Source organism: Equus asinus, chromosome 16 (assembly GCF_041296235.1).
Source record: "Equus asinus isolate D_3611 breed Donkey chromosome 16, EquAss-T2T_v2, whole genome shotgun sequence".
Taxonomy (NCBI): domain Eukaryota; kingdom Metazoa; phylum Chordata; class Mammalia; order Perissodactyla; family Equidae; genus Equus; species Equus asinus.
This window is the reverse complement of record NC_091805.1, coordinates 40,018,515-40,043,636: the sequence shown is the minus strand read 5'-3', so window position 1 is coordinate 40,043,636 and position 25,122 is coordinate 40,018,515. Positions and strand designations below refer to the sequence as shown.

Genomic DNA, 25,122 nt, shown 5'->3' with positions numbered 1-25,122 from the left:
AATTTCTTTGGAGGCAGGGACCACATGTTACTCGACTGATTCTCATCACCACCACTAGGTTTTGCATGTGCTATGTGCTCTGTTCACTTTACTCTGTGTACAGTAATCTGGAATAATATCTGTGAAGCGTTAGCCCAACAGAGACAAGGGCACTTGTGCACGCAGAAAACATGTCTGGGAACAATGAATGATAGGAGGTGGTTTTAGGTTTTGTTAGCCCCACCGTAATCTTTATCAGCTTCTTCCCAAGGCCTCCCGCATAAACTGTGCATGCTATGCAATGCAGCTTCAACCAAATCCAGTTCCTTCCAATCAGATGGTTAGCCTTAAGTGCCCTGGTGATGCCATAGGGTCCTGACGGGAAGTAATGGGAAATAAGGTTGAATACATCCAGATTCAAAAATCAGAGGGAGTACTTTAGACTTGATGCAACAGATAAGGAGCCATTGTAGGCTCCTCAACAAGAAAATACTTGCTATAGAGACATAGCAGAAAGATTCATTTCCATAGAACTTAATTCATTGCAAACATGAACTAAACTTTTCTGAGAAATAAGTTTAAATAACGAACTAATAACAATGAAATGTTAATAATGAAGAAAACGAAGGTTTTTAAAAATTCCATTCTGGCATAATTAAAGGATAAATCAGTTCAAATGAAAGATGTCACTGTTATTAGAACTTCATTCATTTATTGAATTATGTTTCATGTGAACAGAGTGTATTTTTAAGATTATTCGATTACTATATAAATCAATGTCATTTCCAGTTTTGGGGAAATTGATATTAATGCCTTGTCATTGAAAACGTAACTGAGTTTATCAAATTAACTTCTCAAAGGCCACTTGATAGCCACCAGATGGCAACCTGAGCCGATGTCAAATTAGAAATTTAAGTTATGGATAGCCCTGAGACTCTGCATTACCATTCACTCATCCCACTGGGTTCCTTTAAAATCATAAAACTTGAAGGCTTTCTACTACTTTGGCAAACTCCATTTGGACATAATGAAATATGTTCTATCCACAATGCTTATAATAATTAAAGTTTTTTCCTTAATAGGAGTCTATCTAGAAATAGCACTACATGGAATGATCCTTAATAGACCTGTTATGGTGCTTGAATAAATGCCTATCAAGAGCGTAGGCACACGTTAGTAAATTTCCTAAAGAAAACCCATTTTCATTTCAAATTCTGACATTTTATTTAGAAAAATTATACCCTTTCTTTTAATTATTTCAGTAAACATAATGAGGGTATTGCTAACTACTCCTCAGAGTACTTTATTTTCTCCATTTTTTTAGTAATATGATTCTACTTGTAATTAAAGGCATGCGGCATTAATGATGCTGACAGTCTCCAGGGGAAACCCTTAATGTCCACCTCATAACATTATGCCAAAATTACATGCACAGAAGACTTTTTAATAATCTTTGTTTCCTAATTTAGTTTTGATTGGCTCTGAAATCCATCGCAGCACTCAAGGGCTCGCATTTCTACAGTCATCAGCACTTCTGCGCCATAAATTGTACAAACGCACACGACTTCTTCCATCTGTAGGCTTCGTTTCAAAGCTTCTATTTAACTTATCCAGAAAATGAGCTGCAGGCTAGAGATAATTGCAGATAATTTTGCCATTTTTAAGCCACTGGGGTGTTGGGTAGAGATATGACAGCTAAGTTTGTCTAAACGCAAAGAACAAGGCATAGCTTTGTGTTGTCACTTCAGCTTTACACACAGGTTCAGATCATCGTATTTGCTCTTCATGCAAATTGAAACAAATTGTGTAGTCACTGGATGATCTGCGTTTTCTGACAAAGCTGTGCTACCTGAAGCTTTAAGTGGCTGAAAGAAGGACATGAGCTACGCTAACATGTTATCTCAGCCTAAAAAAAGTGCTTAACCCTCGTCTACCCTTCAGATTCTTCTCCCTTAACAAAAACAGAGATATTTTTCAGCCATCAACAACTTAAAAGGAATATATTAAATTAAATTAAAAAGAAAAGGTATGATCTCAATATACACAATTCATACACATACATGTATATGTCTATATCTGTATCTATATCTATCTCCCCGATCTACTCTCAGAAGTAGAAATGGCAGAATTCTCCCACTAAACTGATATTTAAAATGTTGGTGCTATTAATATACCACAATTTAAAACCACTAGATATTAAAGAATTATTAAGTAGGTCATCCAGGTTAATAAGCAGAGATCTATTATTAAATAGAGTCATGTGGTGCTTTTTTCCTAAAATTTTACTCTAAAGTAAATGCAGCATTCACGGATGGTCACTGGCATAGAATGATGGAGCAAATGCAAAAAGTGGCAACACAGACTCTCTTCATGCATTGCCAATGATCTTCAACTTTATATAAAATAAATAGGCTGTGGGAATTATAGGGTATTTCTTTGACCAAATGTCCCTTCGGTGCTCAGAACTGCTATCGTCACAGCTAATAAGGGTGATGCTAGTTGAACAGGTGATTACTGAAACCATTTTGCAGCAAACATTTACATATAAGGGCTAAGTAGTGACTGTACTTATGTGGCAGCTGCCCTGATGTAATAGGCCATAACGACTCTGAGAGAGCAGCTATGGCTGCATGTGTCAAGGAGGAGAGAATGTGAAAGTCGTAACACAAATGACTTTATGGATTCCCATTAGACCTTGGGGTAAGGAGCACCTAAACAGGTCTGCTATGACAGCATCCTGAGACAGCTTTACAGCCTCATGTCAGGAACCCTTATACTAAAGAGTTTTATGAGAGGAAGCGTTGCTAGATTAAGCAATTATCATTGACTTGGCGTAGAATATGCATACAAATAGTCCCAAAGTATGCATTTAAAGGACAGATTATTAAATCGGTTACACCAATCAGAAGCATACTAAAGATTCCAAATTAAGCACTGAGTGGTAACGTCTCACAAACCTTACATTCTCCCTTGGAAAGCAATTCTGCCCCATGACGGGCTTAAATGCGCCAAGGCTTCTGAATATCTGCATCATACTAAGATGCAGCCTTTCAAAAGACCGTCCTGTGGAGTCACATGTAAACATATAAAGTATACATGTTACTGCAGTTGAGAAAGCTGAGGGATATCATTGAACTTCTTTTTTCTCTTTTGGTCTCTAACATCACTTACCCAGTGGACTGGTAGGAAGTGGCTTATTTAAGAACCTTAGACCATGTCCCCATGAAATGCGGGCATGAGAAGTTCTGTAATGGGCGCTTTCCCACTCACGATGGGAGAAAAGGCATGCTGAAGCCGCCCAGTCAACCCTTCAACGTGATGGACAGAAGCAGTGCTGAGCAAGCATTTTCTTGCCAGGGGCTGAGATGAGGAAGCTACACATTCAAATCACACGTTGAACACATCACATAGGGCCTACGCCAGTGGAACCGGCACTCTGAAACAGGATTATTTGCTATTTTACTTAGATCTGTAAATTATTAAACAACTCCAGAAGCGGCATATTGCTACAAGTGTCATGCAAACCAATGTAGAGAGCTAGAGAGTTCTTAATAAGATGAAGAGCTGGCCCAGAACTCGTTCTCTGCTGTAAGGAGCGGAAGATTGCACAACCTACCACCTGAACAGCAATTTCACCCCAGGTTTGCAATGAGATCTTAAATTTGACCTTTTATGAGGGATTATTAAAGACCTTATAATAAGCCAACAAATGCCCAGTTTTGCTAAAGTGTTTGAATACACTCCTCTTCTGGAAGTCTCTGGTTTCTAAAATGCAACTTCTTTGCAAAGCACATACCTGTTTCCCAGAGAGACAAGTCCTCTCCTTGAAATATTTGGTCTTTCAGGGCACTTTAGTCATAGTGACACCTAATAGCCAAGCTCTTTTTCTCACTCTCCACAAAATCAGGTTTAGACTATAATTCAAACCAGTCCCCAAAGGCACTTCTGAAAAATGGCAAGCCCTTAGCTTTTAGGCGAAAGCACTCTTTATTGCTCAAAATTGTTTCCTGTTACAAAACCTTCTCTACAGTGCTAGGTCTAAGATGATCTTATGTTAATTTAACTCACTGGGGACTGTAAACAGATGCTACTTTGATTAATAGTTTCACTATCCTGAAAATGCCAGGCCAGGTTCGAGACAATAAAGTCAGGTAGGAATACTATTAAAATCTGCCATACGATTATATCTGTTATGTGGAGAAAAATGGGATCACAGTTCCTGTAGCAGATAAAGACCACTTATAATAAAAAACAATGAGAAAAACCAAACACGCTGTCTGAATTCTTTAGCACATTATTTACATCATTTTAACCAAAAACTCTTTACTAGTATCTTGTAGGTCTATTTTCAACCATGTCCTTAGTGAAAATTCAGTGTGTCACTCCAATAGTATCTTTTCACATAGCATTTAACTTTCCACCAAGAAAAAGACTATCTACACCACGAAAATAATGAATTCTGTAACTTTACTTATCAAAAGGATAGCACCTGAATTTGTATGCCCCAGGTCATTACTTCTCGGCAGATATGTTTTCAACATTCCAACATTTGTATTTAAAATACGCATAGAAAACTGCGGACCCTTGAAAATCAGGGGCTGATGAGTTGACAAATAAGACGTTTCTAGAAAAGCTTCTCATGAGGTTTGAGGCCCTCTTTCCTCTGTTTCTCTTCTCACTGGTCTCCTAACCAAGGACTTCCAAATCATAGCAGCTTCCTAGTGAGGAAAACCATGAAATCTAACTTAGCCTTGAACTACGGAACTTGAGACTGGCCTTATATATATACATGTAAAGAAACCTTTGTGTTTTTAAAGTTAGTCTACCAATGAATTTTATGCTTACCATAACATAAGGCCTAATCATATTCCCAGTCTCCAAACTGAAATTTAACCGCCACTTGGACTTTTTCTTTTATAATTTATATACAGTACACCTGTCTCAGTGAAACCTTTGGAAAGCAGAAAGTAAGTTCCAGTGCATCAATCACACTGTGCAAATTGTAACTCCAGGTCGTGCAAGCCTCCGCTGAGAATGAAGCCAGCCTGTTAGCACAAACCTGCCACCTGCAGATTCAGCTCATTGCACGCGTTGGGTCTACGCTCACCACATTCGTATGTATATACAACATGCCCCACTTAATATGAAATATTCTATTCGAAAGGGATGTCTCACCATCGCACAGAATGTCTCAGGAGGGTCTCCACAAGTAATGTCCGGAGGATCCAGTTTCACTTTCAGGTATTTTGTCATGTCCGTGGATTCCGGCTGACAGGCCATGTAATCCCAAACTTTCCCTTCTTCTGTGTAAATCTGAGTCTTACACACGTCATAATGTCCCCACACCAAAGGGTAGGGCTGCATCACTGAGGACACTGTAACCCAAAGGGCATGGATTGACAGGAATCTTGACAAATACATCTCTAAATTCTTGGCAATCTTCGTGGTCACTAAAGCAGGGTTTGCTTATCAGTGATCTATGTTTATTTTACATATATCTATATGTCTATATGCAGGTAGATCTGTATTTTTTTTAAAAAAAGAGGATGAGATCGTAAAGTAAATTCCAAAACTAAAAGTGAAGAGTTAAGATATTGAGTGTGTGCAGGTATATTGAGAACTTTGGTGGAAGCCTAACATACTTCTGCGTTAGGCGTTAACAACAACTTGCTGTGTTTTCGTTGTTCTAGAACATATCTATTAGACTCAGGTCTCGTTTGATTTTTGTAAAAACGTCCTGTAGCAGATAATGATTTAGCAAAGTGGTTGCTTTCCTGTTGTACATCCGATAACCATGGGTGATCTTCAATGTTCACAGCTCACAAAGGATGCTCAGACGCACTGACATCAGTATCTGAAGCAAAAGGATGAGTGTCTATGGCCCGGTGTCTGTTTCCCATCAATCATTCTTTTCTTCTGGCACCAAGACCCTTTAGAAACAATAAGAGTAAGAGTTACTGTCCCAGAATCAATGCATTACAAAATGTGTGATATGTTGACATTTTGGAGGTTTGATGCAATATAAAGCAAATTGGTGTAATATGGATAACCTTTACACAGCTGCTTTGCTAGAACAAGCAAACCACAGAAATCATTCACATTGGGGAGGATTTCAATATGAAGAATTTAACTCTTCCATAACAGAGACTGACGTGCGTGTTCCAGGTGAGCTACAGGTTTTTGCCTTAAAAATTATATTTCCATCTGGACAAAACTGAGAGCAAGCAGCTAGATTTAAAGATTTCTCATATATTGCAGTGCTAGAAAATCTTCCAGGAGAACAATGGGGGAAATGAGCGCTTTTATAACAATGACAAAGAAGTGACAACTACTTGTATGCCTTTTGTCTCTTGGCAAAGAGACCCTAAAAATTTCCAAATTCCTGGTACATTTCTTAGCTTTGTTTAGCTGGAGTGAAAACCGGCATTGTTGGCACAAGCCGGTCCCTTTGGATTTGCTCATTATACTGGAAGACTCGAGCATCTTTTGTTTAGTTGCATTTAGTGATAAAGATAACTTGGCTTTCCGAAAAAATATTCAAAAATAAAACCAGAGGAGCAAATTTTCCTTTCATAAGAATTTTCTATTTTCTTACATCTTTTTATAGCCATTACATCTGCATCTGCAAGTTACTTTCTGTAACAGAAGAAGATAATTTGTCCCAAAGGCGAATATTATACGCTGCTTTAAAACTAAAAGCTCTGTAGTAAAATGCACAATTTAAAATGCACATATAAAAATAGCTGAGGGTGAGTTAACAGGCCATGAAGCAGAATAATATGGCACTAATTCTAAGAGAGAAAATAAAAATTACTGTTGAAAAGTATTTTGGGTTAACTGATAATGCAGCCTACACAATAATGGGTACAAGTCACTGGTGAGTCGAACTGGCAACTTTTCTCTTTAGACATCCCAGTCCAAATCTAAACAAACTATAATATTTGAAATCCAGGTGTAAAAAACGTATATTTGCTTCATTTGTTGGTTCATATTGTTATAGCCCCAATAATTAACTATTTTTTAAACAGTTGGAAAAGGACAAAAAAGCCTACAGTTTTAGAAAATACGAGGATAGACCCTTCAAGTCACATTAAGCAGTTTAAATATGGAAGTTCACTATCTTCAAACATTCTTATAAAAGGAATTCACTATATTTAAAGAATGCACCATCTTAAAATGAACTAAGCCACAGAGACTATGAAATGCCAACAGATGGTTGAATTGTGTTTCCATAGCAAAGTAATTTATAATAATTGCTTTATGGATGCAAGTGCAATTTTCATTATATTCAATTCATAAAATGTTATCATACAGCTGCAATTTGTGATATTTTCTATTAGGAAAAGTGTTGAATATTTGAGTTCCTATGAAGCAATAATTAGCAGTTTGTCTAAACATGTACAAACCACAGATTTGAATCGGCCTCTTCCTTGTAACGTAAAGACTACACTGTGTTGAGCACATTTTGAAATCTTGAGTTAAAAAGAAAAAAAAATCACAGGGAAGCACGTGGTGTGGCTACGACAGCGATCTGGTTTTTTCAGATTCCTTAGTAATTTTAAGTCGCTATTTTCAGAAACATGCAAGAATTTGACGATTAATAATCTGAAAAGGTCTTAAAATAATGCAAATGTACATTTTCTAGATGCATTTTTCAACTGTGTTTACTACTTTATCACCACAAGAACAAACACTTTCACGGGGTGGGAAGGAGGTGGGCATTGAAACTGAAGCAGAGTAAAATCTACTAGACTAGAAATATTAACTTCAATTCTTAGTTTCAAATACAAAGCAACTTATGTACCAACAATATCCTCCTGAAGACCTGGGATGGACTACAATGAGTTTGAACTTGGTGAGCATTACGAGTTAATTTTTATTATCTTTAAAATGTGACTTTATTTATATATTTGAATGTTCTCCCTGAGATTAATCTTTATATTTTTTAACCAATAAATGTTACCCCCGAATCCATTTATTCTTCATAACTCTGTCTTCATCCACGTGTTGCCTTACTGCAACCACAAAATAAAGGGTGACCAGATATGTGTATTTTAAAAATTTGGACACTAAGAAAATGTATGTGAACCTGTTACTATTTCCTGACACAACAGTGATCCCAAGGTAACGAATTCTCATTAAAGTATACCAGAATTATAATGATGGTCATTACACAGAATTATGGACTACATCATTGATCGAATTTAGAGAACTGACAAGGAAAAATGCAGAGGAGTGCAAGATATTTGAATATTAGGCAGTTGCAGGACTGCGCGCCAGACATTCTTGACAAGAAGCAGCCAATTATAGCTTAAATTTCTGGCACATAACCAGTTGTGATTAATAGTTTTCCATTACATTACAGACATATTATTAATGTATTAAAAATGTCAAGCTTTGGCAAGCACTAATATGGCATGGCTGAGTTAGTCTGCAGAATTTACATTTAATGAGCTCCCATTGACACAGAAAAAGATATTGACCACAGCACATTACAGATCAGGAGCAGAGGGTCACTAAGCTGTTCTTTAACATAATTATTTGATTTCCTCCTAATTTTTACGTTTGTAGCGTCACCTAGTTTGTATACTTCAGATCAGGATCTCCATACTATTCAGTGCCACATACACTTCAAAGAAAATCCTCTTAATTTCAAACTGGTGAGAAATTAAATCTACGAACTTCCATGACACACAATGGAAAAGAAGCCTCTGTCAAAATCGGGAATTTTCCATTAAAGTATAATTACGGAGTTTTCAAAGGAAACAAAGTGATGTAAAAATAGAAGATTTCCCCTTTAACCTTTATCACCTAATGGCACCAGTTCCCATCTGGCTATGCTCTCAACCAGGTTAAAATCATCAATTGCTTCTTAAAAGCTAGGTCATCACAGCAAAGAGCTAGGCAAACCGATTATGAGAAGGACAGTCAGTGACATATTTGGGGATTTAATATACTAAACCAATCCCCTGTGACCTATACCTGAACTAACTGGCAAGTAATGTGGGCTTTGCAATTGTTTCAGGTGTTCGTGTCACCTGGATGCAGCTTCCCAAGAGCTCTGGGCAGCCCCAGGTCCAGTTCTCCACTTTGCGAACCGTGGGAACTCAGTTAATCAAATAATCCTATCATCTCTACTTGTGCACTAAAGTACTGAGATGTCCTCTTTGATAAAAAATACCCATTAATATGCTATGAGTACTCCATAGACCTTTGACTGATGTATAAATGTGCGGAGCCAAAGTAAAAATATGAAATTATGTCATGCCCTCAAGTTGACAGATGTTATTTATCCGGAATAAAATGGGCTATAAAACGGCTTTGCATACATGGAACATCTTTCTCCAGGATTCTGTAGCTAATTCCTTTCCACCTTGGATTAACTTTGCAGAAGGTATTTCACAGGCCTTTCCTCTCATCAGAAAAGAAGCCTCTCAAAATATTACATGGAAATAATAATGATCAAAATTCTAGTCAATTACATTCCAAAAACAATTGCCAATTTCATCAACTGATAGGAAAATATGACAGTAAATCCACCAACTTTAGCTGGCTCTCTGCATTTGTTTCATTACATAATCTCACTAGGAGGTGGGGGTGGCGGTAGTAGGCTATTTATTCCATAAACACTTAGCTCTTCAGGGGCACCTGGAATAGACAGCTATTGACTCATTCCTCATAGACATTAAGAATTTTATAAATATGCATGTTTCTGAATGGGAAGGAACAAAAAGAACATTGACTATAATCATATTCCATTGAGTGAAAAATATAAAGAGATAACGATATAGACAAATTCCATAACCTAGCAAAATCAGCAGCTTCCAATACTGTCATAATGAGATTGACTAGATGAGATATTTAACGTAACTTGAAGGCTCTTTGCATTTGTTTATTGGTTGTGAAGAAAGCATTTTCTAGTCATCTTAATAGGAAACATTTGCTTCTATCCTTTTGTTAACTGTCTCTCAAAATATAAGGAATTTAACATGTACTGCAATATCATTGGCATATTGTAGTCATACTTGATCAGGTATTATGAGCAACTGCCTATCATGAGATTTTTTTAATAAAACCAAATAGCATACCTTAGTATTTGAAAGACCTCTGTTTTCACGGGGAAAAGAATGATTGGAGAAATTAGATAGCATGCATTTTGCAGGATGTTTGAGGATAGGATATACATAAATTTATTTTGGAATCAGTTAAGCCTAGAAGAAATCTGGGGTTTCATTACCACAGCACAATAAATCTTTCCTTCTCATGTAGGACAAGTTCAGAGATCCAAGGTTTCAAACACACATTTGAGAAAATCTATGCCCACCTGAAGTTTCGAAACAAAATTCTGGATTCTGAAGATAAAATTATTTTTTTAAGTATGCTAAATCTCTTACTGACCTATAATATAATTCACACACACACACACAAATGTATTTTTCTGTTAACATATAATTGATTTTCCAAGTTGTATAAAATTTTCTGTCTTTCCAAGAGACTTGGCGCTTTTGCAACTCTAAAACTCTCTCTCCAAATCTTTGTAACACTTAGAAAACATATCAACTAAATGTGTACTGGTTTAATTTTTTAAACATATTACCTGATGTTTTTTCAGAATAATAATGGAAGCAAAAACAGGTATTTGCATCAATTACAAATATACAAAGGAAACTGCAAAATATATTAGCCTCCTCCTAAAAAAGCTAACCTGAATCATTTTAACGCATATGCCCAGTGAAAGCTGACAAAACAAAAATCTCAATAGAAAAATAGCTTTACGTGCAAATAAAGTGTTTTCTCACAAAATTTTAAGATTACCCCTCTTAAATTTCACAGTAAGAAGTCTCAGCAAACTAATACACAAATATATCGAATTCTGAATGTCCTCCTGTTTGTCTTTAGTGGTGAAATAGATCTCATTTCATGTCATCCAGAAAAGAAAAAGAAATATATCCTTTATGTATGGAAGCTGGAAGAACATTACATGCAGAACACTTCATGCATTCTTTTCTTTGCATGCTGATCCACATGCAAAGATCCAAATTTTGTCCTAATGAAAAACTGAAAGTTGCTTATCTTCCAAAAGAATCTTGGACACTTATTAAGCTGCTTTTCTTTTGCCAAAAAGAAAAGGGGGGAGAGGGGTGAAGGCATTCGAAGTGACACAGTTCAAAATACTTCATGAAACCTCGGGTGGCTAATTCCCCACAGGTTAGAGATGTTCCTTAAGGGCTAAACAAATCAGAAAAATCTTGCCCCTTCTCCGAAAAAGAGAATTTCTGGAAAACTTTTTAACAAGCTTAACCCTTAAGTATATTTGAATAAATGATCTTCCTGGAAGATTTCTGGAATTCTTTTTCATTTCCGCAAGAAAACTTTTAGTATTTTCAGTCATCAACTGGGGCCTTATTTCTAGAGCAAATCTACTGCCAGATACACCATATGTTTAGTAGAATTTTGACTCTTACTCAGAATTTTCCATCCCAAAGATTGACAAACTGTTATGATAACGAGCGGCTCTATTACCGTTCCCTGGGTAAAGAGAAGGATGGGGGAGGGGAGGAGAAACAGAAGCCTCCAGTCTCTGGAAATCTATGCCTGATGCGATGATGTTAATGCAAGCTCAGACTTTTGCAAATAAAGTTGCTTTAAAATCCCCGCTAAGAATTTTCCTCCCTTGCCCTGTAAGATGACAACCTCCTAAGTGGATTTCTGGAAGAAGAAAAAAGGTCCTCGGGTGAGGTTACTAAAATAAACAGCAGAGGGCGCAGTTTCTTTTTTATCTAAGTTTGTCGGGGTATGAATCACTTAATTGGTTATTTTGGGCCCAATAATATTCAGTATTATTTGTATTATATATAGATATCCACATCCATACAGGAGAGCAATTCAATACCCCTAGCCGAATCCATCAACCGATTAACGTAACGCCAGGAAAGAATCTGAGAAAATGTTCCCAACAGCATACCTACACCAATTCTGTCCCTCTTTCAATTTTCCCTTGTCCTCAGCTGCACAACATGGAATAGTAATGCTTTAATCTCGCTCCAATAAAGGAGATTAAAAGAAGGGAACTTCAAAAGCTCTCAGTGTGGCCGCCAGCTCCACAGGGCCGGCAAGAGGGCAAGTTTTTCCCCAAAGAAAAGACAATTGGCGAAAGGGAAAAAAAAAAAAAAGCAGCCTCCAGCGTTGTGTGTGGCCAGGTGTGTGAGAAGGAGAGCGCGCTGGGTGCCAGGCAGTCCGTCGATGGAGACACCAACCCAGCGCCCAGGCTCTGGATACAACACACAGACACGTAACCTGCCCCGGGCGCACACTCGAGGAGACATGTGTGTGGGTGTGAGAGTGTGCGGGGCGTGTGCGCGCAGAGGCTCCGCGCGCTGCCTCCTCCAGGCGCTTCCCAAAGTTCCTCGCCCACCCGGAGCTCCCCGCCCGCCTGTGGATTGCACTGGGGGCGCCGGAGGGAGGCAGGCCGCCCGCGGGGAGAGGGAGAAAGACGGGACGCGCGGATCATTGAAGAAGGGGGAAGCGGGCGGCACTTACCGTGTGGCCCGATTGCCCTTGCGCCGGCCGGGAGCCGAGCAGACGGCGAGGGGCGGCGGCCCTGCCCAGCCCGGGGCGCCTCGGGCGGCGGCCGCAGCAGCGGAGCCCGCAGGCGGCGCTCGGGCGGGCGGCGGCTATTCCCGCCGAGCCTCCTCCGGGGCGCGGGCTGCGCTGGAGGAGGGGGGTGGGAGGTGACCCGAGCGCCGCCGCCGCCCCGGGGTCCCGATCGCGCCCGGCCAGCCGCGGGAGAGGACCCCGCAGACCCAGAGCCCCGCGCCGGCCCGCCACTCCCCGCCGCTTAATTACCTTCGCCTCGGGCCCCTCGGGGGGAGCCTCCTGCGCGTCGACCCCTCTCGGAACCCGCACCAAGAGGGGGAATTCCTTCCCGTTGACGTCCTCTTCCGAAATGCAAAAGATCAGTGACTTTGACAGGTAGATGAGGGGGAGGGAATAGGGGTGGGCGGAGAGGAAGAGAGGATGAGAAAGGGGCCTCTCCCTCCAAAAATATACTGATATTAATAATGAAATCGCAGCCTTCGGAGGTCTTGCCAGCCCAGTCCCCCGCTTGCCAGCGCTCCTCCGCGCCTCCTCGCGCCACTGCCTCTGCCACTTCTCGCCTTAAACTTTTACTGAGGCATTTTTTTTTCTATTTCTATTTTTTCCTCTTTCCTTTTTTAAAAAAATTTTTTTTAAGCTGAAGGACGATTTCCTGGTTCCTGGGGATCAGAACCAGCGGCCCGGCGGTTCTACCCCGTTTGGCACAGCTTTCATTTTATTTCAGATGAAGACGTTGAGCTTAGTCAGAAGGGACATAAATCAGGACAATTAGCATTGGCGCCAAGAAGATCCTCATGTACCAATTTCGCCCGGGCTTCCTTCGCGCATTCCTCCACTCAAGTCAGAAATGTCACTGCACATAGCGTTGATGGCTGCGAGACGCGACGCACCCAAAGTCCATTTGATGAAATATACATGGCCCACGATGCTTCTGGATTGCGGCTCCCGGGCTCCCCGCCCCCGCCCGCGGCGCCTGGCCGGACCCTGCTCCGAGCGGGCAGCGAGCTCTTGGCAAACTTAGGGGCGCGTACAAATTAAGGAGTGAGCGCGAGGGCCGGAGCAGCGAGAAAGAAAGAAAGAAGCAAACCCGGGAAGCCGCAGCCCTCGGAGGGGTGGCATGTACGTTTCACTTAAAAGCAGATCTTCTTCTGCAACCGCCAGCAAGTGGAAGGCTTGCAAACCTTATACTACCTCGAGACCTGGGCGCTCCGAGCGGTCCTAACTCCGTCCCGCTCGCTGTTGCTGCTGCTGCTCTGGCCGCCGCTGCCGCCGCTCCACGACCTCGGGGTGCTGAGGCTGTGAGACCACCCTTCACCTCCCCCACCCCAGCTCGCCCACAAAAGCACGGTTTCTAGTAACTCTTCACGTACCTTGCGCTCGTGCCTCCGCCCGTCCCATCCCTCACTCCTCGTTCTCCTCCCCCGAACCAATCGAAAGCACACCCCTCACCCCAGGCCGAGATCGCAACTGTGTTTTTCAACCAACAATTCCCTTGCCCGGCCAGCGGTCCCTGCAGCGCAAGCCTCGAACCTCCTCATTTAGAAATTCCTTCTCCTTTGGAAAGTTGAAGTTCAAGAAACAGCTGTGTGCATTTCAGGCCTCCTAGCCTTTCCCAAGAGAAAGACAAACGCCCCGAGCCCCAAGACTTCATTCCCCCCCAGTGGGGGCTCAAACTTCCCTGGGATCACTCTTAGCTACATACGAACGTCAATAATAATAATAATAATAATAATCCAGACTTAGATATACACTTTAATCAGAAAAAAAGGACTATTGAAATAGGGAGAACACTCTGATCTCAGACACCCGTAAGCATCTCAAAACCAAACAGAAATAGGCTTTTTTACATGCTAAGGGGAGAAAACAGTAAGGGAAGGCTGGGCGGAAGAGAGGGCACAGGAGGTCCCCCGCGACTACTTGGTTTAATGAGAAATGTGTCTCTGTGGTCCACGATTTGGAGAATAAGCTGACAAGGAAACATGTTCTGTTCTTTAATACTTGCTCAGATTTGGGAGTTAAGCTCACAGTTCAGGGTCCTGTGCGAAGGAGAAGCCTGACTCAAGTTTGGTTAACGCAAAGCAGAGCGTAGGAAATGGGCAACTGTAAACACCTGGTCACTAACTGCATGCCCCACGATGATGGCCAGAGCTAAGAGCAGAAGGGTCATTTTTCTGTGGTGGTTGGGGATGGTGGTGGCAGAAGGATGCATAAGAGAGCAAGTTGTTGAACTGAGCCTGTAACCAGACCCTCCTGGGCCCTGAGTAGCCAGGAAGGAGGCAGGACTCACACACCACAAACTTAGACCCTCCAACACATGAGAGGCCACCAAGGCACCTCCCTCCCTTGATTCCTTCCGGGGCAGGAATCTCGGATTGCCCTGTTTTCTTTCTCCCCACCTCTGTGCTTAAGGAGTTACCTACAGGGCTGAAAGTCCTCCTCAAAGGTGGCCTTAGACAGTGGTCCTTCCTGGCTCTTCACCCAGCCTCTGCTCATGCTCCTCCAGAGTTGAGATATATGACTGATTATACGCAGATGCCGCTCACCACCTAACCCTCCTGCACAGGCCCCCAGAGCACAGTCCCTTCTGGGGAGCTAGTAGGTCTTGAGAAACAACACCCAGAGTGGCCCTCTCACTTCTTGTTGACCCCTGGCCTGAACGCTGACATACAGACAGCTCTCAGCCTCAACTCTTCATCCTGCCCTTTTCTGTCAAGCCAAGAAAACCCCTTCTGAGATCCGATTCTCAGCTTTATTTGATCTTTTTAGGACCTTTTCCAGTAAAAAGTAAAGAAAAGAAATCTACACAGAGATTAGGAAATTCTCTCCTGATATATACCAAGATCTTTGTGATATTGACTCCCAATCTGCAGAAATGTTCCCTTTCATCTGCCAAAATCCTGGAACGGACCTCCTTCCCCCTCTTCCTATACCGTACCCTCCCTCATTCCAAGCTTCCTTTGACTCCGAGGCAGACCTCAGTCCCAAATAAATCTGCTCTGTGAATGGGACCCTCTCCAGTGAGGTAGCTTCTCCCACTCCAGGAGTGGGAGAGTCGTCCAGAGGTGAATTTTTCTCTCAAACGTGCTCTGATCTTTTCACAGACTCAGTAAATCACCCACTAAGTGTGTGGATCTAAACTCTGGGAAGGGAATCAGAATCCCCGGAAGAGACTTTTCAACATTCACTCCCCTTCCTCTGCAGATCCTGAGCCCTCCTCCAGTGGGGACAGGACAGGAAGGACTTTTCCTCCAAAAAAGCACGTGGCTGAATGTGATATACTCCCTTCAACTGAGAACCCGTAAACTAACATTTATATATTAAACCAGCTTTTCCGAATATGCTTTTGCACATTTGTTTATATAATACACACCAATCAGAAACTTACTTTACATATTTTCTTGGCATCAGGGGAAAAAAATTGAGGACATCCTTACTTTTTCTATCAGCCTTTGCTTTCTTCACCTGTATATATTTAACTTTCTTTGGAAAGAATGATTTTTCTGTTTTTATTTAACCTTTCAACTCTCCTTTTTTTCTCTCTCCTTTCAGAGAAGAACTGTTTGATCTTTCAGTTCTCTGGCTTCAGATCTCTGGCTGGTTTCCATGCATTCCTCATTCTTCTTCAACTTAGATTTTCACTTATTTGTAATCCTGTTAGGTCTCTAACTGATGTCATTTTTCTGGGTTATTAGCCGCTTAAAAACCTTCTTTTTAGAGATTTGGCAAGGTTGTTTAAATACTTGTAATGTCAATATGCCAAACTTGTCGTGGTAGCATATTTGCAATATATCTGGTCCAAAAAGATATGTCTTCTTATAAATACTGTAAAGTACTGGACATAAAAGAAGGATGAGATAATGTTCATTGCAGGTATGAATAATTTTTGCTCCTTCCGGGGATTCACTTATAGCCTCCTTGGTAATAGGAATGAACTCCCGTTATATTAAGACTTCAATGTCTGAATTTCCAAATCAGGGGCCAGTTCTATGTGGCCAGTTGTACAGCAGATGATAGATGCCTTTTCTAGCTGCTGCTTGTGTCCCAGTAGAAGCATCCTTCTGAGCAGTTGTAAAACCTTTAGCTCTTTCCTGCCTCCACCCTGTGCTCGGGGACGTGCTTTATTACAGAGCCATTAGCAGTGTAGTTTTGACAGGTTTTGAAGTTCCTTACCTAACAGGATTTTTTAATGCTTAAATATTTTGACATTTAAACCTCTCGGAAGCCCTAAGCATCTGGTCTGGGCTCTGGCCCTAGATGATATTGGCATTCTCCTGTTGTTGTAGGTGGAGCAAGTACACTTACCTTGAAACTTTAAATTTACAAACCCAAACTACCCACGAATCAAGCGTGCCCAACATAGGGGTGTCATCAATCTCATTAGTTCTTCTAAGGACTGATAACGGACCAAAGAGCTTATTGCTTAGTGTAAGAAAATACACGTATTTACTATGTCACTGATTCTAGAATGAAGAATAGCAGGTGACATAAGCCACTGAAAGTTAATACCTAATGCAAGGATCATGACCTTTAGCACCCATGTGCTTTGGAAAATATGGCGCTGTGTAAAATAGTTTGGAAATAATAAAATTAGCTGCTTGGTTAAAACAACATTAAAAAAATGACCAAAATGTGGGGTTTGGTGGGGTTTTTTAGGAGAAAGCGTGCTAACCTAAAAGATGACCGTTTTTAGTCAAATATTTCATGTCTCTTTTCTATACCAACTTTACGACCATAGAGGTGTTTGAGGGAGAATAGGTTTCTTGCTTTTGTTTACCCTATCTCACCCATAAGAAATCAATAGAAATCGCTTCTTAATTTTTATACTTTCAGAGCATGTGACACTAGACGTTTTTATCCAACCAGTAAAATCCGTCAAAATAATGGCACCCTGAGCTTTTTTTTACCCATTTCGATTTTTTTTGAGACTCAGAACACGTGGCCAATATTTGTTTAACAGTTTATTTTTTTTCTGAGGCTATAAAAAGAGGCACCCCCTTGGCAGGTTTGGATAATGCTATGGTCTGAACAAATTCAGTAAACTTCTATGACCTTATATTTTGTTGTACTTAGTTTGTCCAGCATCATTAACTTATTTCTTTTCCTTCTTCTTTTTTTTTTTTGGTGAGGAAGATTGTCCCTGAGCTAACATCTGTTGCCAACCTTCCTCTTTTTGCTTGAGGAAGATTGTTGCTGAGCTAACATCTATGCCAATCTTCCTGTATTTTGTACGTGAGATGCCACCACAGCATGGCTTGATGAGCCATGCATAGGTCCACACTTGAGATCTGAACCTGCAAACCCTGGGCAGCCAAAGCGGAGCATGCGAACTTAACCACTACACTACTGGGCAGGCCCCCTAACTTATTTCCTAAAGAAAGAAGATCTCACAATTAATCTAGTATGTTGGCTGGAAAAGTTCAGTCTCAAAAATCAACAGCTCTATAGGTTTCATCAAATGTAATTTTCACATTTTCAGTTATTCTCTAACAACAAAATCGGCAGCCTTTTCAAACTGAGAAAAAAAAGTATGAAGAAAGATTAACACCACTTGCCTTATTTAGAGATCTTTCCATCAATTCCATCCCAATAGTTCTCTTCATTTCAATAAATGTTGATGGGACCCACACTGCCTGCCGGGAACTGTACTAGGGGCTGGAGGCAATGCAAAGCTCTCAAGTCAGAGTGTACACAGTCATGTTGGGAAAGAGCATTGGGCTAACTGGAATGTGCATTTTCAATTTTATACTAGAGATTACGTAAGGGAAATGTAGTTGTAATAGTCAAATCTGGAGATGCCTTTTGTGCCCAAGATGGGGCAAAGACGCACACAAGTCGCATGATGGTACAGGACTTCAAAGATTTCTGTCAGGCCATTGGCCCAAACTACAATAGAATGCAGCCTCTGTGGTTTAGCAGCGTCTACAAGAAGTTCTTGTACTGGAGTATAGATGTAGGGCAGAATGCAACAATGGCTGAGCTAAACTTCAGTGAACCACTACAATGAGAATATTCATGATGAAAGATAGCCCGAGAATAGAGAAAAAGCAGAAAAGAAACATAAGATCACAGGTTCCGTTGGTTTGAGGCGACTCTCCCCAGATGTTTCTCCCCGCTTTTCTCGACTTCCTGCATCTGGGTTTAGTTTGAGGTTTACTGTTCTGAAATGATTACCCTGACCGCTGCTTTTATCAGCTCTGTGGCTCCCATCCTTTAGCTTCTATGCTGAATGGAGGCATTGGATATAAGCTGATGTTGGCTTCTAGTGAGTAAGATGGGATTTGTGCCAAGTGGCCTTTACTTCCCAGTGGGCTGCCATCTCCTTTGGCAAGAAGGCTCCCTCTCCTACAGAAAATGACTAATTCTCTTAAATCCTGCCTTAAGTTGTAGTGGAGAAGAGTGAAATCAGAGGCATTATGAATTCTTTTCTTACTTCAATAAGCCAGGAAGAAACTCGATTGTCAGTTCTCCAAACTTTGAAATCCTGTAGAAAATAGCACAATTGTAAGATTCCTATAATATCATAGAAATTATTTCTTGTCCCCCTCTCCCTTCCTCTTGCCTCTTTCTCAGACATGAATTTCACACCTCCTGTGTGCTAGGGACTGCGTTAGAAATAACGAGATGAATAAGACAGTCCCTCTCATAGCTTCCAATCCATTAGAGAAGACAGACTTGGTAACAAACTTGTTAACTACTGTAGAAGCTGAGATTGAAACCCACAGGGAGCAGGTGAACCCCAAAGAAAACAGTGTACTATTCTCCCGGGGGATCCTGGAAAAGGCTGGGTAGGTGAGGTGGTGTATGACCTACATCTCAAAAGATGAGTAGGTGTTCATCCAGCAGGCAAAGGAGCAAAATCTTTCTCACAGGCAGCAGGGGGAACAGAGTCAGGAGGCCTAATCCAATAGGGCCTATTTTGGCCCTTTCAAGGAGTTTGGTGTGACCGCAGCTCACAGCCCCATGTAGATGGCCTTTGTGGTGAACACTTGAGAGCTTTTGACACTGAAAATCTATAACAAGACTTGAGAGCCATAGGAGATAAAACCAAGAAAAAGGAAGTATTCTGTGTTATTTCTGTTGAAACATATAAGCATGCCAACAATTTACCATTATTGACCTACCAAAATGACACCTTTATGTCTCAGCCTAATGGGATCAAGGACTGCCCATTCAGTTCTAAGTAATCTGTGGTAAGAAAAGAGAGTAATCTAAAATAGCAAATAATTTTTAAAACTTCTATATTTGCTTTTGGAATACATTATATGCCTTCTTTTGGCAGGAGATATACCTTCCAAATGAAGTTTTGTGCTTAGATTGGTATTAAAATTAGTTGAATTTCCCTGAGTAAGCACTGACAGCAGGAGAGCGTGGCTGCAGAGCAGACTGGTGACCAGCAAACCCAAGGTTCAAACATTTAACCAGGGATAAGCCACACCTGAATAATGGAGAGTTGAGTAATTAGTAATTATAGATGGCAATTAAGCCTTCAGTGAAAGAAGCAGCCCCCAGTCATTCTGCCATGGTTTGCATTTTTGCTATCTTAAATCAGTGCGTTTCAAACTCCTGTGGGAGAAGAACTATTTGTCAAAAAGAAAGGGGAAGAAAATAAAACAAGATAGAAAAAGATGCTGGAATTCAAGAAATTTAGAAATAATTATCACAATGGAAGGGAGCAAATGGATATTTACAGCAACCAGTACTTCTGTAAGTCAATGTGGAATTCGGATTCTTTTTTTCTTTTTGGTGAAGATGAGACAGTTCATCGAGCTCTTTAGCTGTTTATGACCAAAAAGTCAGGAGATGTATCGGTGATGAAGAAAAAATGAATAATCCGTTTTTTGTTGTTTATCTTCCCTCCCCACATATTCCCAACTGCCTTCTGCATTTATAAACCTTAGTTTTCTTGATATCTATGTAAAATGAGGCTTTGGAAACTACCTCTCTCCTTAGCCGCTTCCCTGAAACTCTGTCTGCCCTGACTTGTCTGAAGGCTGAGTTTGCAATAAAGGCAGAGAGCTAGACTGTCAGTTACCGAATATCATAGTATACATATTACTGTTAAGATGTTGCAATTATCCTCATATTCAGAATTAATTGATACACAGGATTGCTGAACGCTCGTAGCTCATTTACGCATTCAGAAGTAGACCCCCAGATTTCAGCAACAGAAAATCTGAGACTGACCTAAATGCAGGTTAGGCTTAAAATCATTAAACGTTTAGATCTTTCAAATGAATTTTTTCAGAAAATCCAATGAGGGATAGTGTAAGTAGCACTCGACTAGGAGCCAAGAGACCAAGACCTTGTTTAGACTCTTTTTTGCTGTGTGAATTTGCATAAGTCCTTTCACTTCTCCGGGTCTTACCTACCTAATCTGTCAAACGAGGAAGTTGAGTCAGATGAATCCACGGGAGTAGTTCTCGAGGTGGGGCGCCTGGACTTCCTGCCTCAGAACGGCCTCGCAGGCTTACTGAAAAGCAGGCTTAGGAATCAGCACCTCCGCAGGTGATTCTGCTCTAAGCACATTACATTTCGAGGATCACTAGCCTCAGGTTTTCCCCAGCTTTTGCATTTTGTCTTGCTTTGAGGTTACGATTCATTTAAATAAAAGCTGAGACAAAAATAAATGTATCCTTCATATTCCTGGATAATACAATAGGATCACTGATTTCTAGAAGTTTTATATGAATTTCTATATATTAGAATGAAGTGGGATATATGTTTGATTCCCTGAAAGATTTGGTAGAATGAAGGGCAAGGACTTTGATATATTTTTAAGAAAGGAAGAAATAAAGCATTTGCCGCATAATACAGTTAATTTGTAACCATGCTCACTAAGGCCCAATTTCTGGAACATATGTAGTAGCTATAAGCTGCCATAAATCTCTGCTAGAAGTGTATTACTTGACTTGTAAACAAGAGTTCTCTGAAACCTGCCATAAGATCTAGTCGTGAGGTCTTAGAAGCTTTTGAACATTTTATTCTAGTTGAGTTTCTTCAAACTCATTCAGTGATTATTGGGCTTGCTTTACCAGCACTGGTTAATATATCTATGCAAAATGCCCTTGTGAATTATTACAATTAAGCATTCATAAAGATCAGAACTTCCAAAACATTTTATATTAAAAACTTTTCAATTGAGGGTGCAGGCCTGGTAGAGCAGCGGTTAAGTTTGCACGTTCCACTTCAGAGGCCTGGGGTTCGCCGGGTCGAATTTGGGCACGGACACGCGCACCGCTTATCAAGCCATGCTGTGGCAGATGTCCCACATATAAAATAGAGGAAGATGGGCACGGATGTTAGCTGAGGGCTAATCTTCCAAAATAAATAAATAAATAAATAAATAAAAAACTTCAAGACAACTATATGTAAGTATGTGTATATGTGTATAATATACGTATATTTTCTGTGTACTCAAGTTTCAGTAGTTATGAAATGTAGTTTGATGTACTGGCAAAATCCTCAAAGACCAGGCTTCCAAATCCTTAATACATTGCTTAACAGTTGCATGGCCTTAGGGAACTGGCTGAATCTTTCTGAGCCTTGCTTTTCTCAGCTGTAAAATGGGAATAATGGGAATCATGCTAAGTATCTTACAGGATTGCTGTGAAGAATAAATGTGATATTTGATTTAAGAAAACACTTTGCAACTATTAACTATTACTTGCTTTGCATATTAAAGTGTTGAACCTTCCATTATTGTCAGCATAAATTCTTACATTTATTTATTTATTTAATAAGATTTTTTTTTTTACCATCTATTATGCTTCTAACACTGTACCAAATATGCTGGAAAATAAATATAGAAGAAGTATAAGCTGACATTTCTATGCTTAAGGCACTTAAATTTTACTTGAGAATTTTATAACAGTATCAAACAGTATAAGGTTAAAAATAGAAACACAAATTTTAAAAAATGACTAAAAGCGAATACAACTGATCCTCAAAGATCAGGGAGGGTTTCACCGAAGAAGGTGGAAAGAGGAAGGAAGACCTTTGAGAGTTTGGACAGGTAAACGATGGAGGGAATTTCAGCAGGAGATTGAGCAAGAAGAAAGGCAGCGGAGCCAGGAGGGTCACACCATTTTCAGGAGCTGGTGGAGAAGCAGAGTCGTTGGAATTAGGCATTTTGTTAGGGGACTGTGGGCATATGTTTGGAAAATTAGGTGACCCCAAAGGTCAATGCTCCTTGACTTCCCCAGTGAAGAGTTAGAAATTTATCCAGGGGATAATATGGAGCAATTCAAGTTCTGAGCAGGGAAACCCATGAATGCAATGATGTTTTTTATAAATCTATCTGGAAATAATGTTCATAATGAATCAGCGTACAGAGATACTACAAGCAGGGAGAGTGATCCAGAGGCAACTCTATGAAACCCAGTAGACAATGATTTATACTAAAATGGTAGTTGTTGAAATAGAAAACAATAGACACGTGAGACAATGATGAGATTTCTGACAGAATTTACTTATTAATAAAATAACTTTAAGCTAAATAATTCTTTTAAATTACATGAGAATGAAGAGCTCTTACATTTTCATATATCTTCAAATGTTCAAAATGCACACACCTTTCTTTCCTTCAACCTAATATTTATCGAACACATAATTTGCACATTGTTCTAGGAGCTTGGGACTCAGTGGTGAGCAAAACAAAGACTGAACTCATGAACCTTACATTCTAGTTGGAGGACAAAAGATATAAACACAATCTTAATTAATAAGTAAATCATCTACTATGTTTAAAAGAGAAAAATATAAGGAAACAAGAAAAGTAGAACAGGATATAGGGGAGTGAGAGTGGTATGTTGAGGGCAAGTTGCAGTGCAAAATGGAGTGGTCACTGTAGACCTCACAGGGAAGAGGAAAGAGAGCTGGTTCCACAGATATTTGGAGGAAGAATGTTCTAGAAAGCGAAAACAACTAGTGCAAAGATCCTTAGCCTCCCTGCATGTGGGAAGAGGCCAGCATGGCTAGAGATTTAGGATTTTATTTTTAAAGTCTGACAGAAATTTAGAGCAAGTCATGTGAATTCATGTTTATGCAACTCTTTTAGGCTCAACCATATTTGTACCGTGTATGTATCACACAGCCTTCTATAAAGTAATTTTAAGCCTTTGGGGAAAAATATCTTACATATGTATATGTATACGTTTGTATTATACACATAAACCATGGAGAACGGTCCTTCTCGCACTTGATGTCAGTTAGCATTATTATTATTTTTTATTAATGTCATTATTTTTGTATGGTGCTTTCATTTCTGTAGTTTTCTGGGAAATTTTTTTAAATTCCTTTGCCCGTTCTTAAATTTTTGCTACCACCATACTTCAGACAGTGTTTCAGACCACTTCCAAAAGTACCTAAAATACGACCTCAAAAAAGGAGCAGAAAGAAAATGTAATGAGGAATAAGGCTTAAAATGAACATCATAATGTCTACATACCACAAATTGTCCCTAAGCTTACTAGTGGACAATAAAAAAGGAAAAATCTTAAAATCTAATTGATAATATCTATCAGATTACAAAAAACCTGAGTATTTAGAAAAAGCATAACTGTTCTTTGTAATAAGACCAGGCATACATTTCCCTGGGGGGTCCTCAAAAAAGAATATGATGTGGTGAAATAACATTTTTTACAACGTGCTTGCTAAAGATATGAATAGGGAGGAAAATTGTTCCGTAGGAAAGGCAGTTTAATTTGGAACGTCAATTGATTATCTTGAGCACCTCTGGGAAAGGCACGGGATACACATGATAATATTTGTTTTAACAAAAAAGATCTCATTTTCTCACTTAGGATGTCACATAACCGCATGTTTACAAACTCTGCAAATTACATCTCTGTCCCTTGTTCCATATTAAGATACTGAGTTCAAACCAGGGAAACTTGGATGGGATTCCCGGTCTTATTGCACATCTTTATAAAGATGCTAAAGAATAAGAGATGGGAATGTTTTGTCTGGCGCTGGCAAACTGCTGAGCCTGAGTACCACAAAGCCTAGAAGCCACGACATCCTGACCGAGGTCAAATTGGAAGGCTTCATTGTCCATAGTCCAGTTTTACCAAACTTGTTAAATTTGGGGTCATGGGAAATATTAAGTGTCATTCATGTATGTTGCCAGCAACAACACATTAATACTTCGGAATAACCAGAAAACAATATCAGTGGCTGTAGAGCTGCTGCAAGGCAGCATTACAATAAAAATCACAACTGAAGACCCCCTTGTACTGTTCATGCTCTTCAAAGTTGTTTGAGATAGTGGAAACACTTTTCAATAATATTATAGTATGTATTTGATGTGGTATCTATTGCATATTTATCAAGATTTATAATGTTTGCCTCCCTCTTAGGTCTTAATTATATTTCATGTGTTAGATTTATGTGACAATCTCTCCTCACTGACCGTAAGGAGGACACAGATGACCACTTGGGTATGAAGGTAATATTGAAAGAACAAATGGGAAATACTGATGAGCCTGATTTCAAGCCGGGAACATGGCAACACGTAATCCATAGTGCGAAGCTTCTGTGAGCCCTGGG

At 40.1% G+C, this 25,122-nt stretch overlaps 1 protein-coding gene across 9 annotated transcripts in view; it reads right to left on the bottom strand.

Annotated features, from left to right (window-relative positions):
* The window catches only part of NTNG1 (netrin G1), a 311,502-nt gene extending 297,428 nt beyond the window's left edge, over window positions 1–14,074 (bottom strand). For 3 of the 9 annotated variants that reach the window (XM_070486944.1, XM_070486947.1, XM_070486948.1), the window contains exons 1-2: window positions 13,947–14,074; window positions 5,155–5,909 (exon numbers count right to left, since the gene is read on the bottom strand). In XM_070486944.1, the coding sequence (XP_070343045.1) occupies window positions 5,155–5,400 (246 nt within the window). In that variant the 5' untranslated portion in view covers window positions 5,401–5,909; window positions 13,947–14,074. Of the gene's footprint in view, window positions 1–5,154; window positions 5,910–12,519; window positions 12,668–12,825; window positions 13,733–13,946 lie in introns of those variants that run through there. The other 6 variants (XM_044749051.2, XM_014835241.3, XM_070486946.1 and 3 more) reach the window with 3 other exon arrangements.
* Window positions 14,075–25,122: the final 11,048 nt, after the last annotated feature.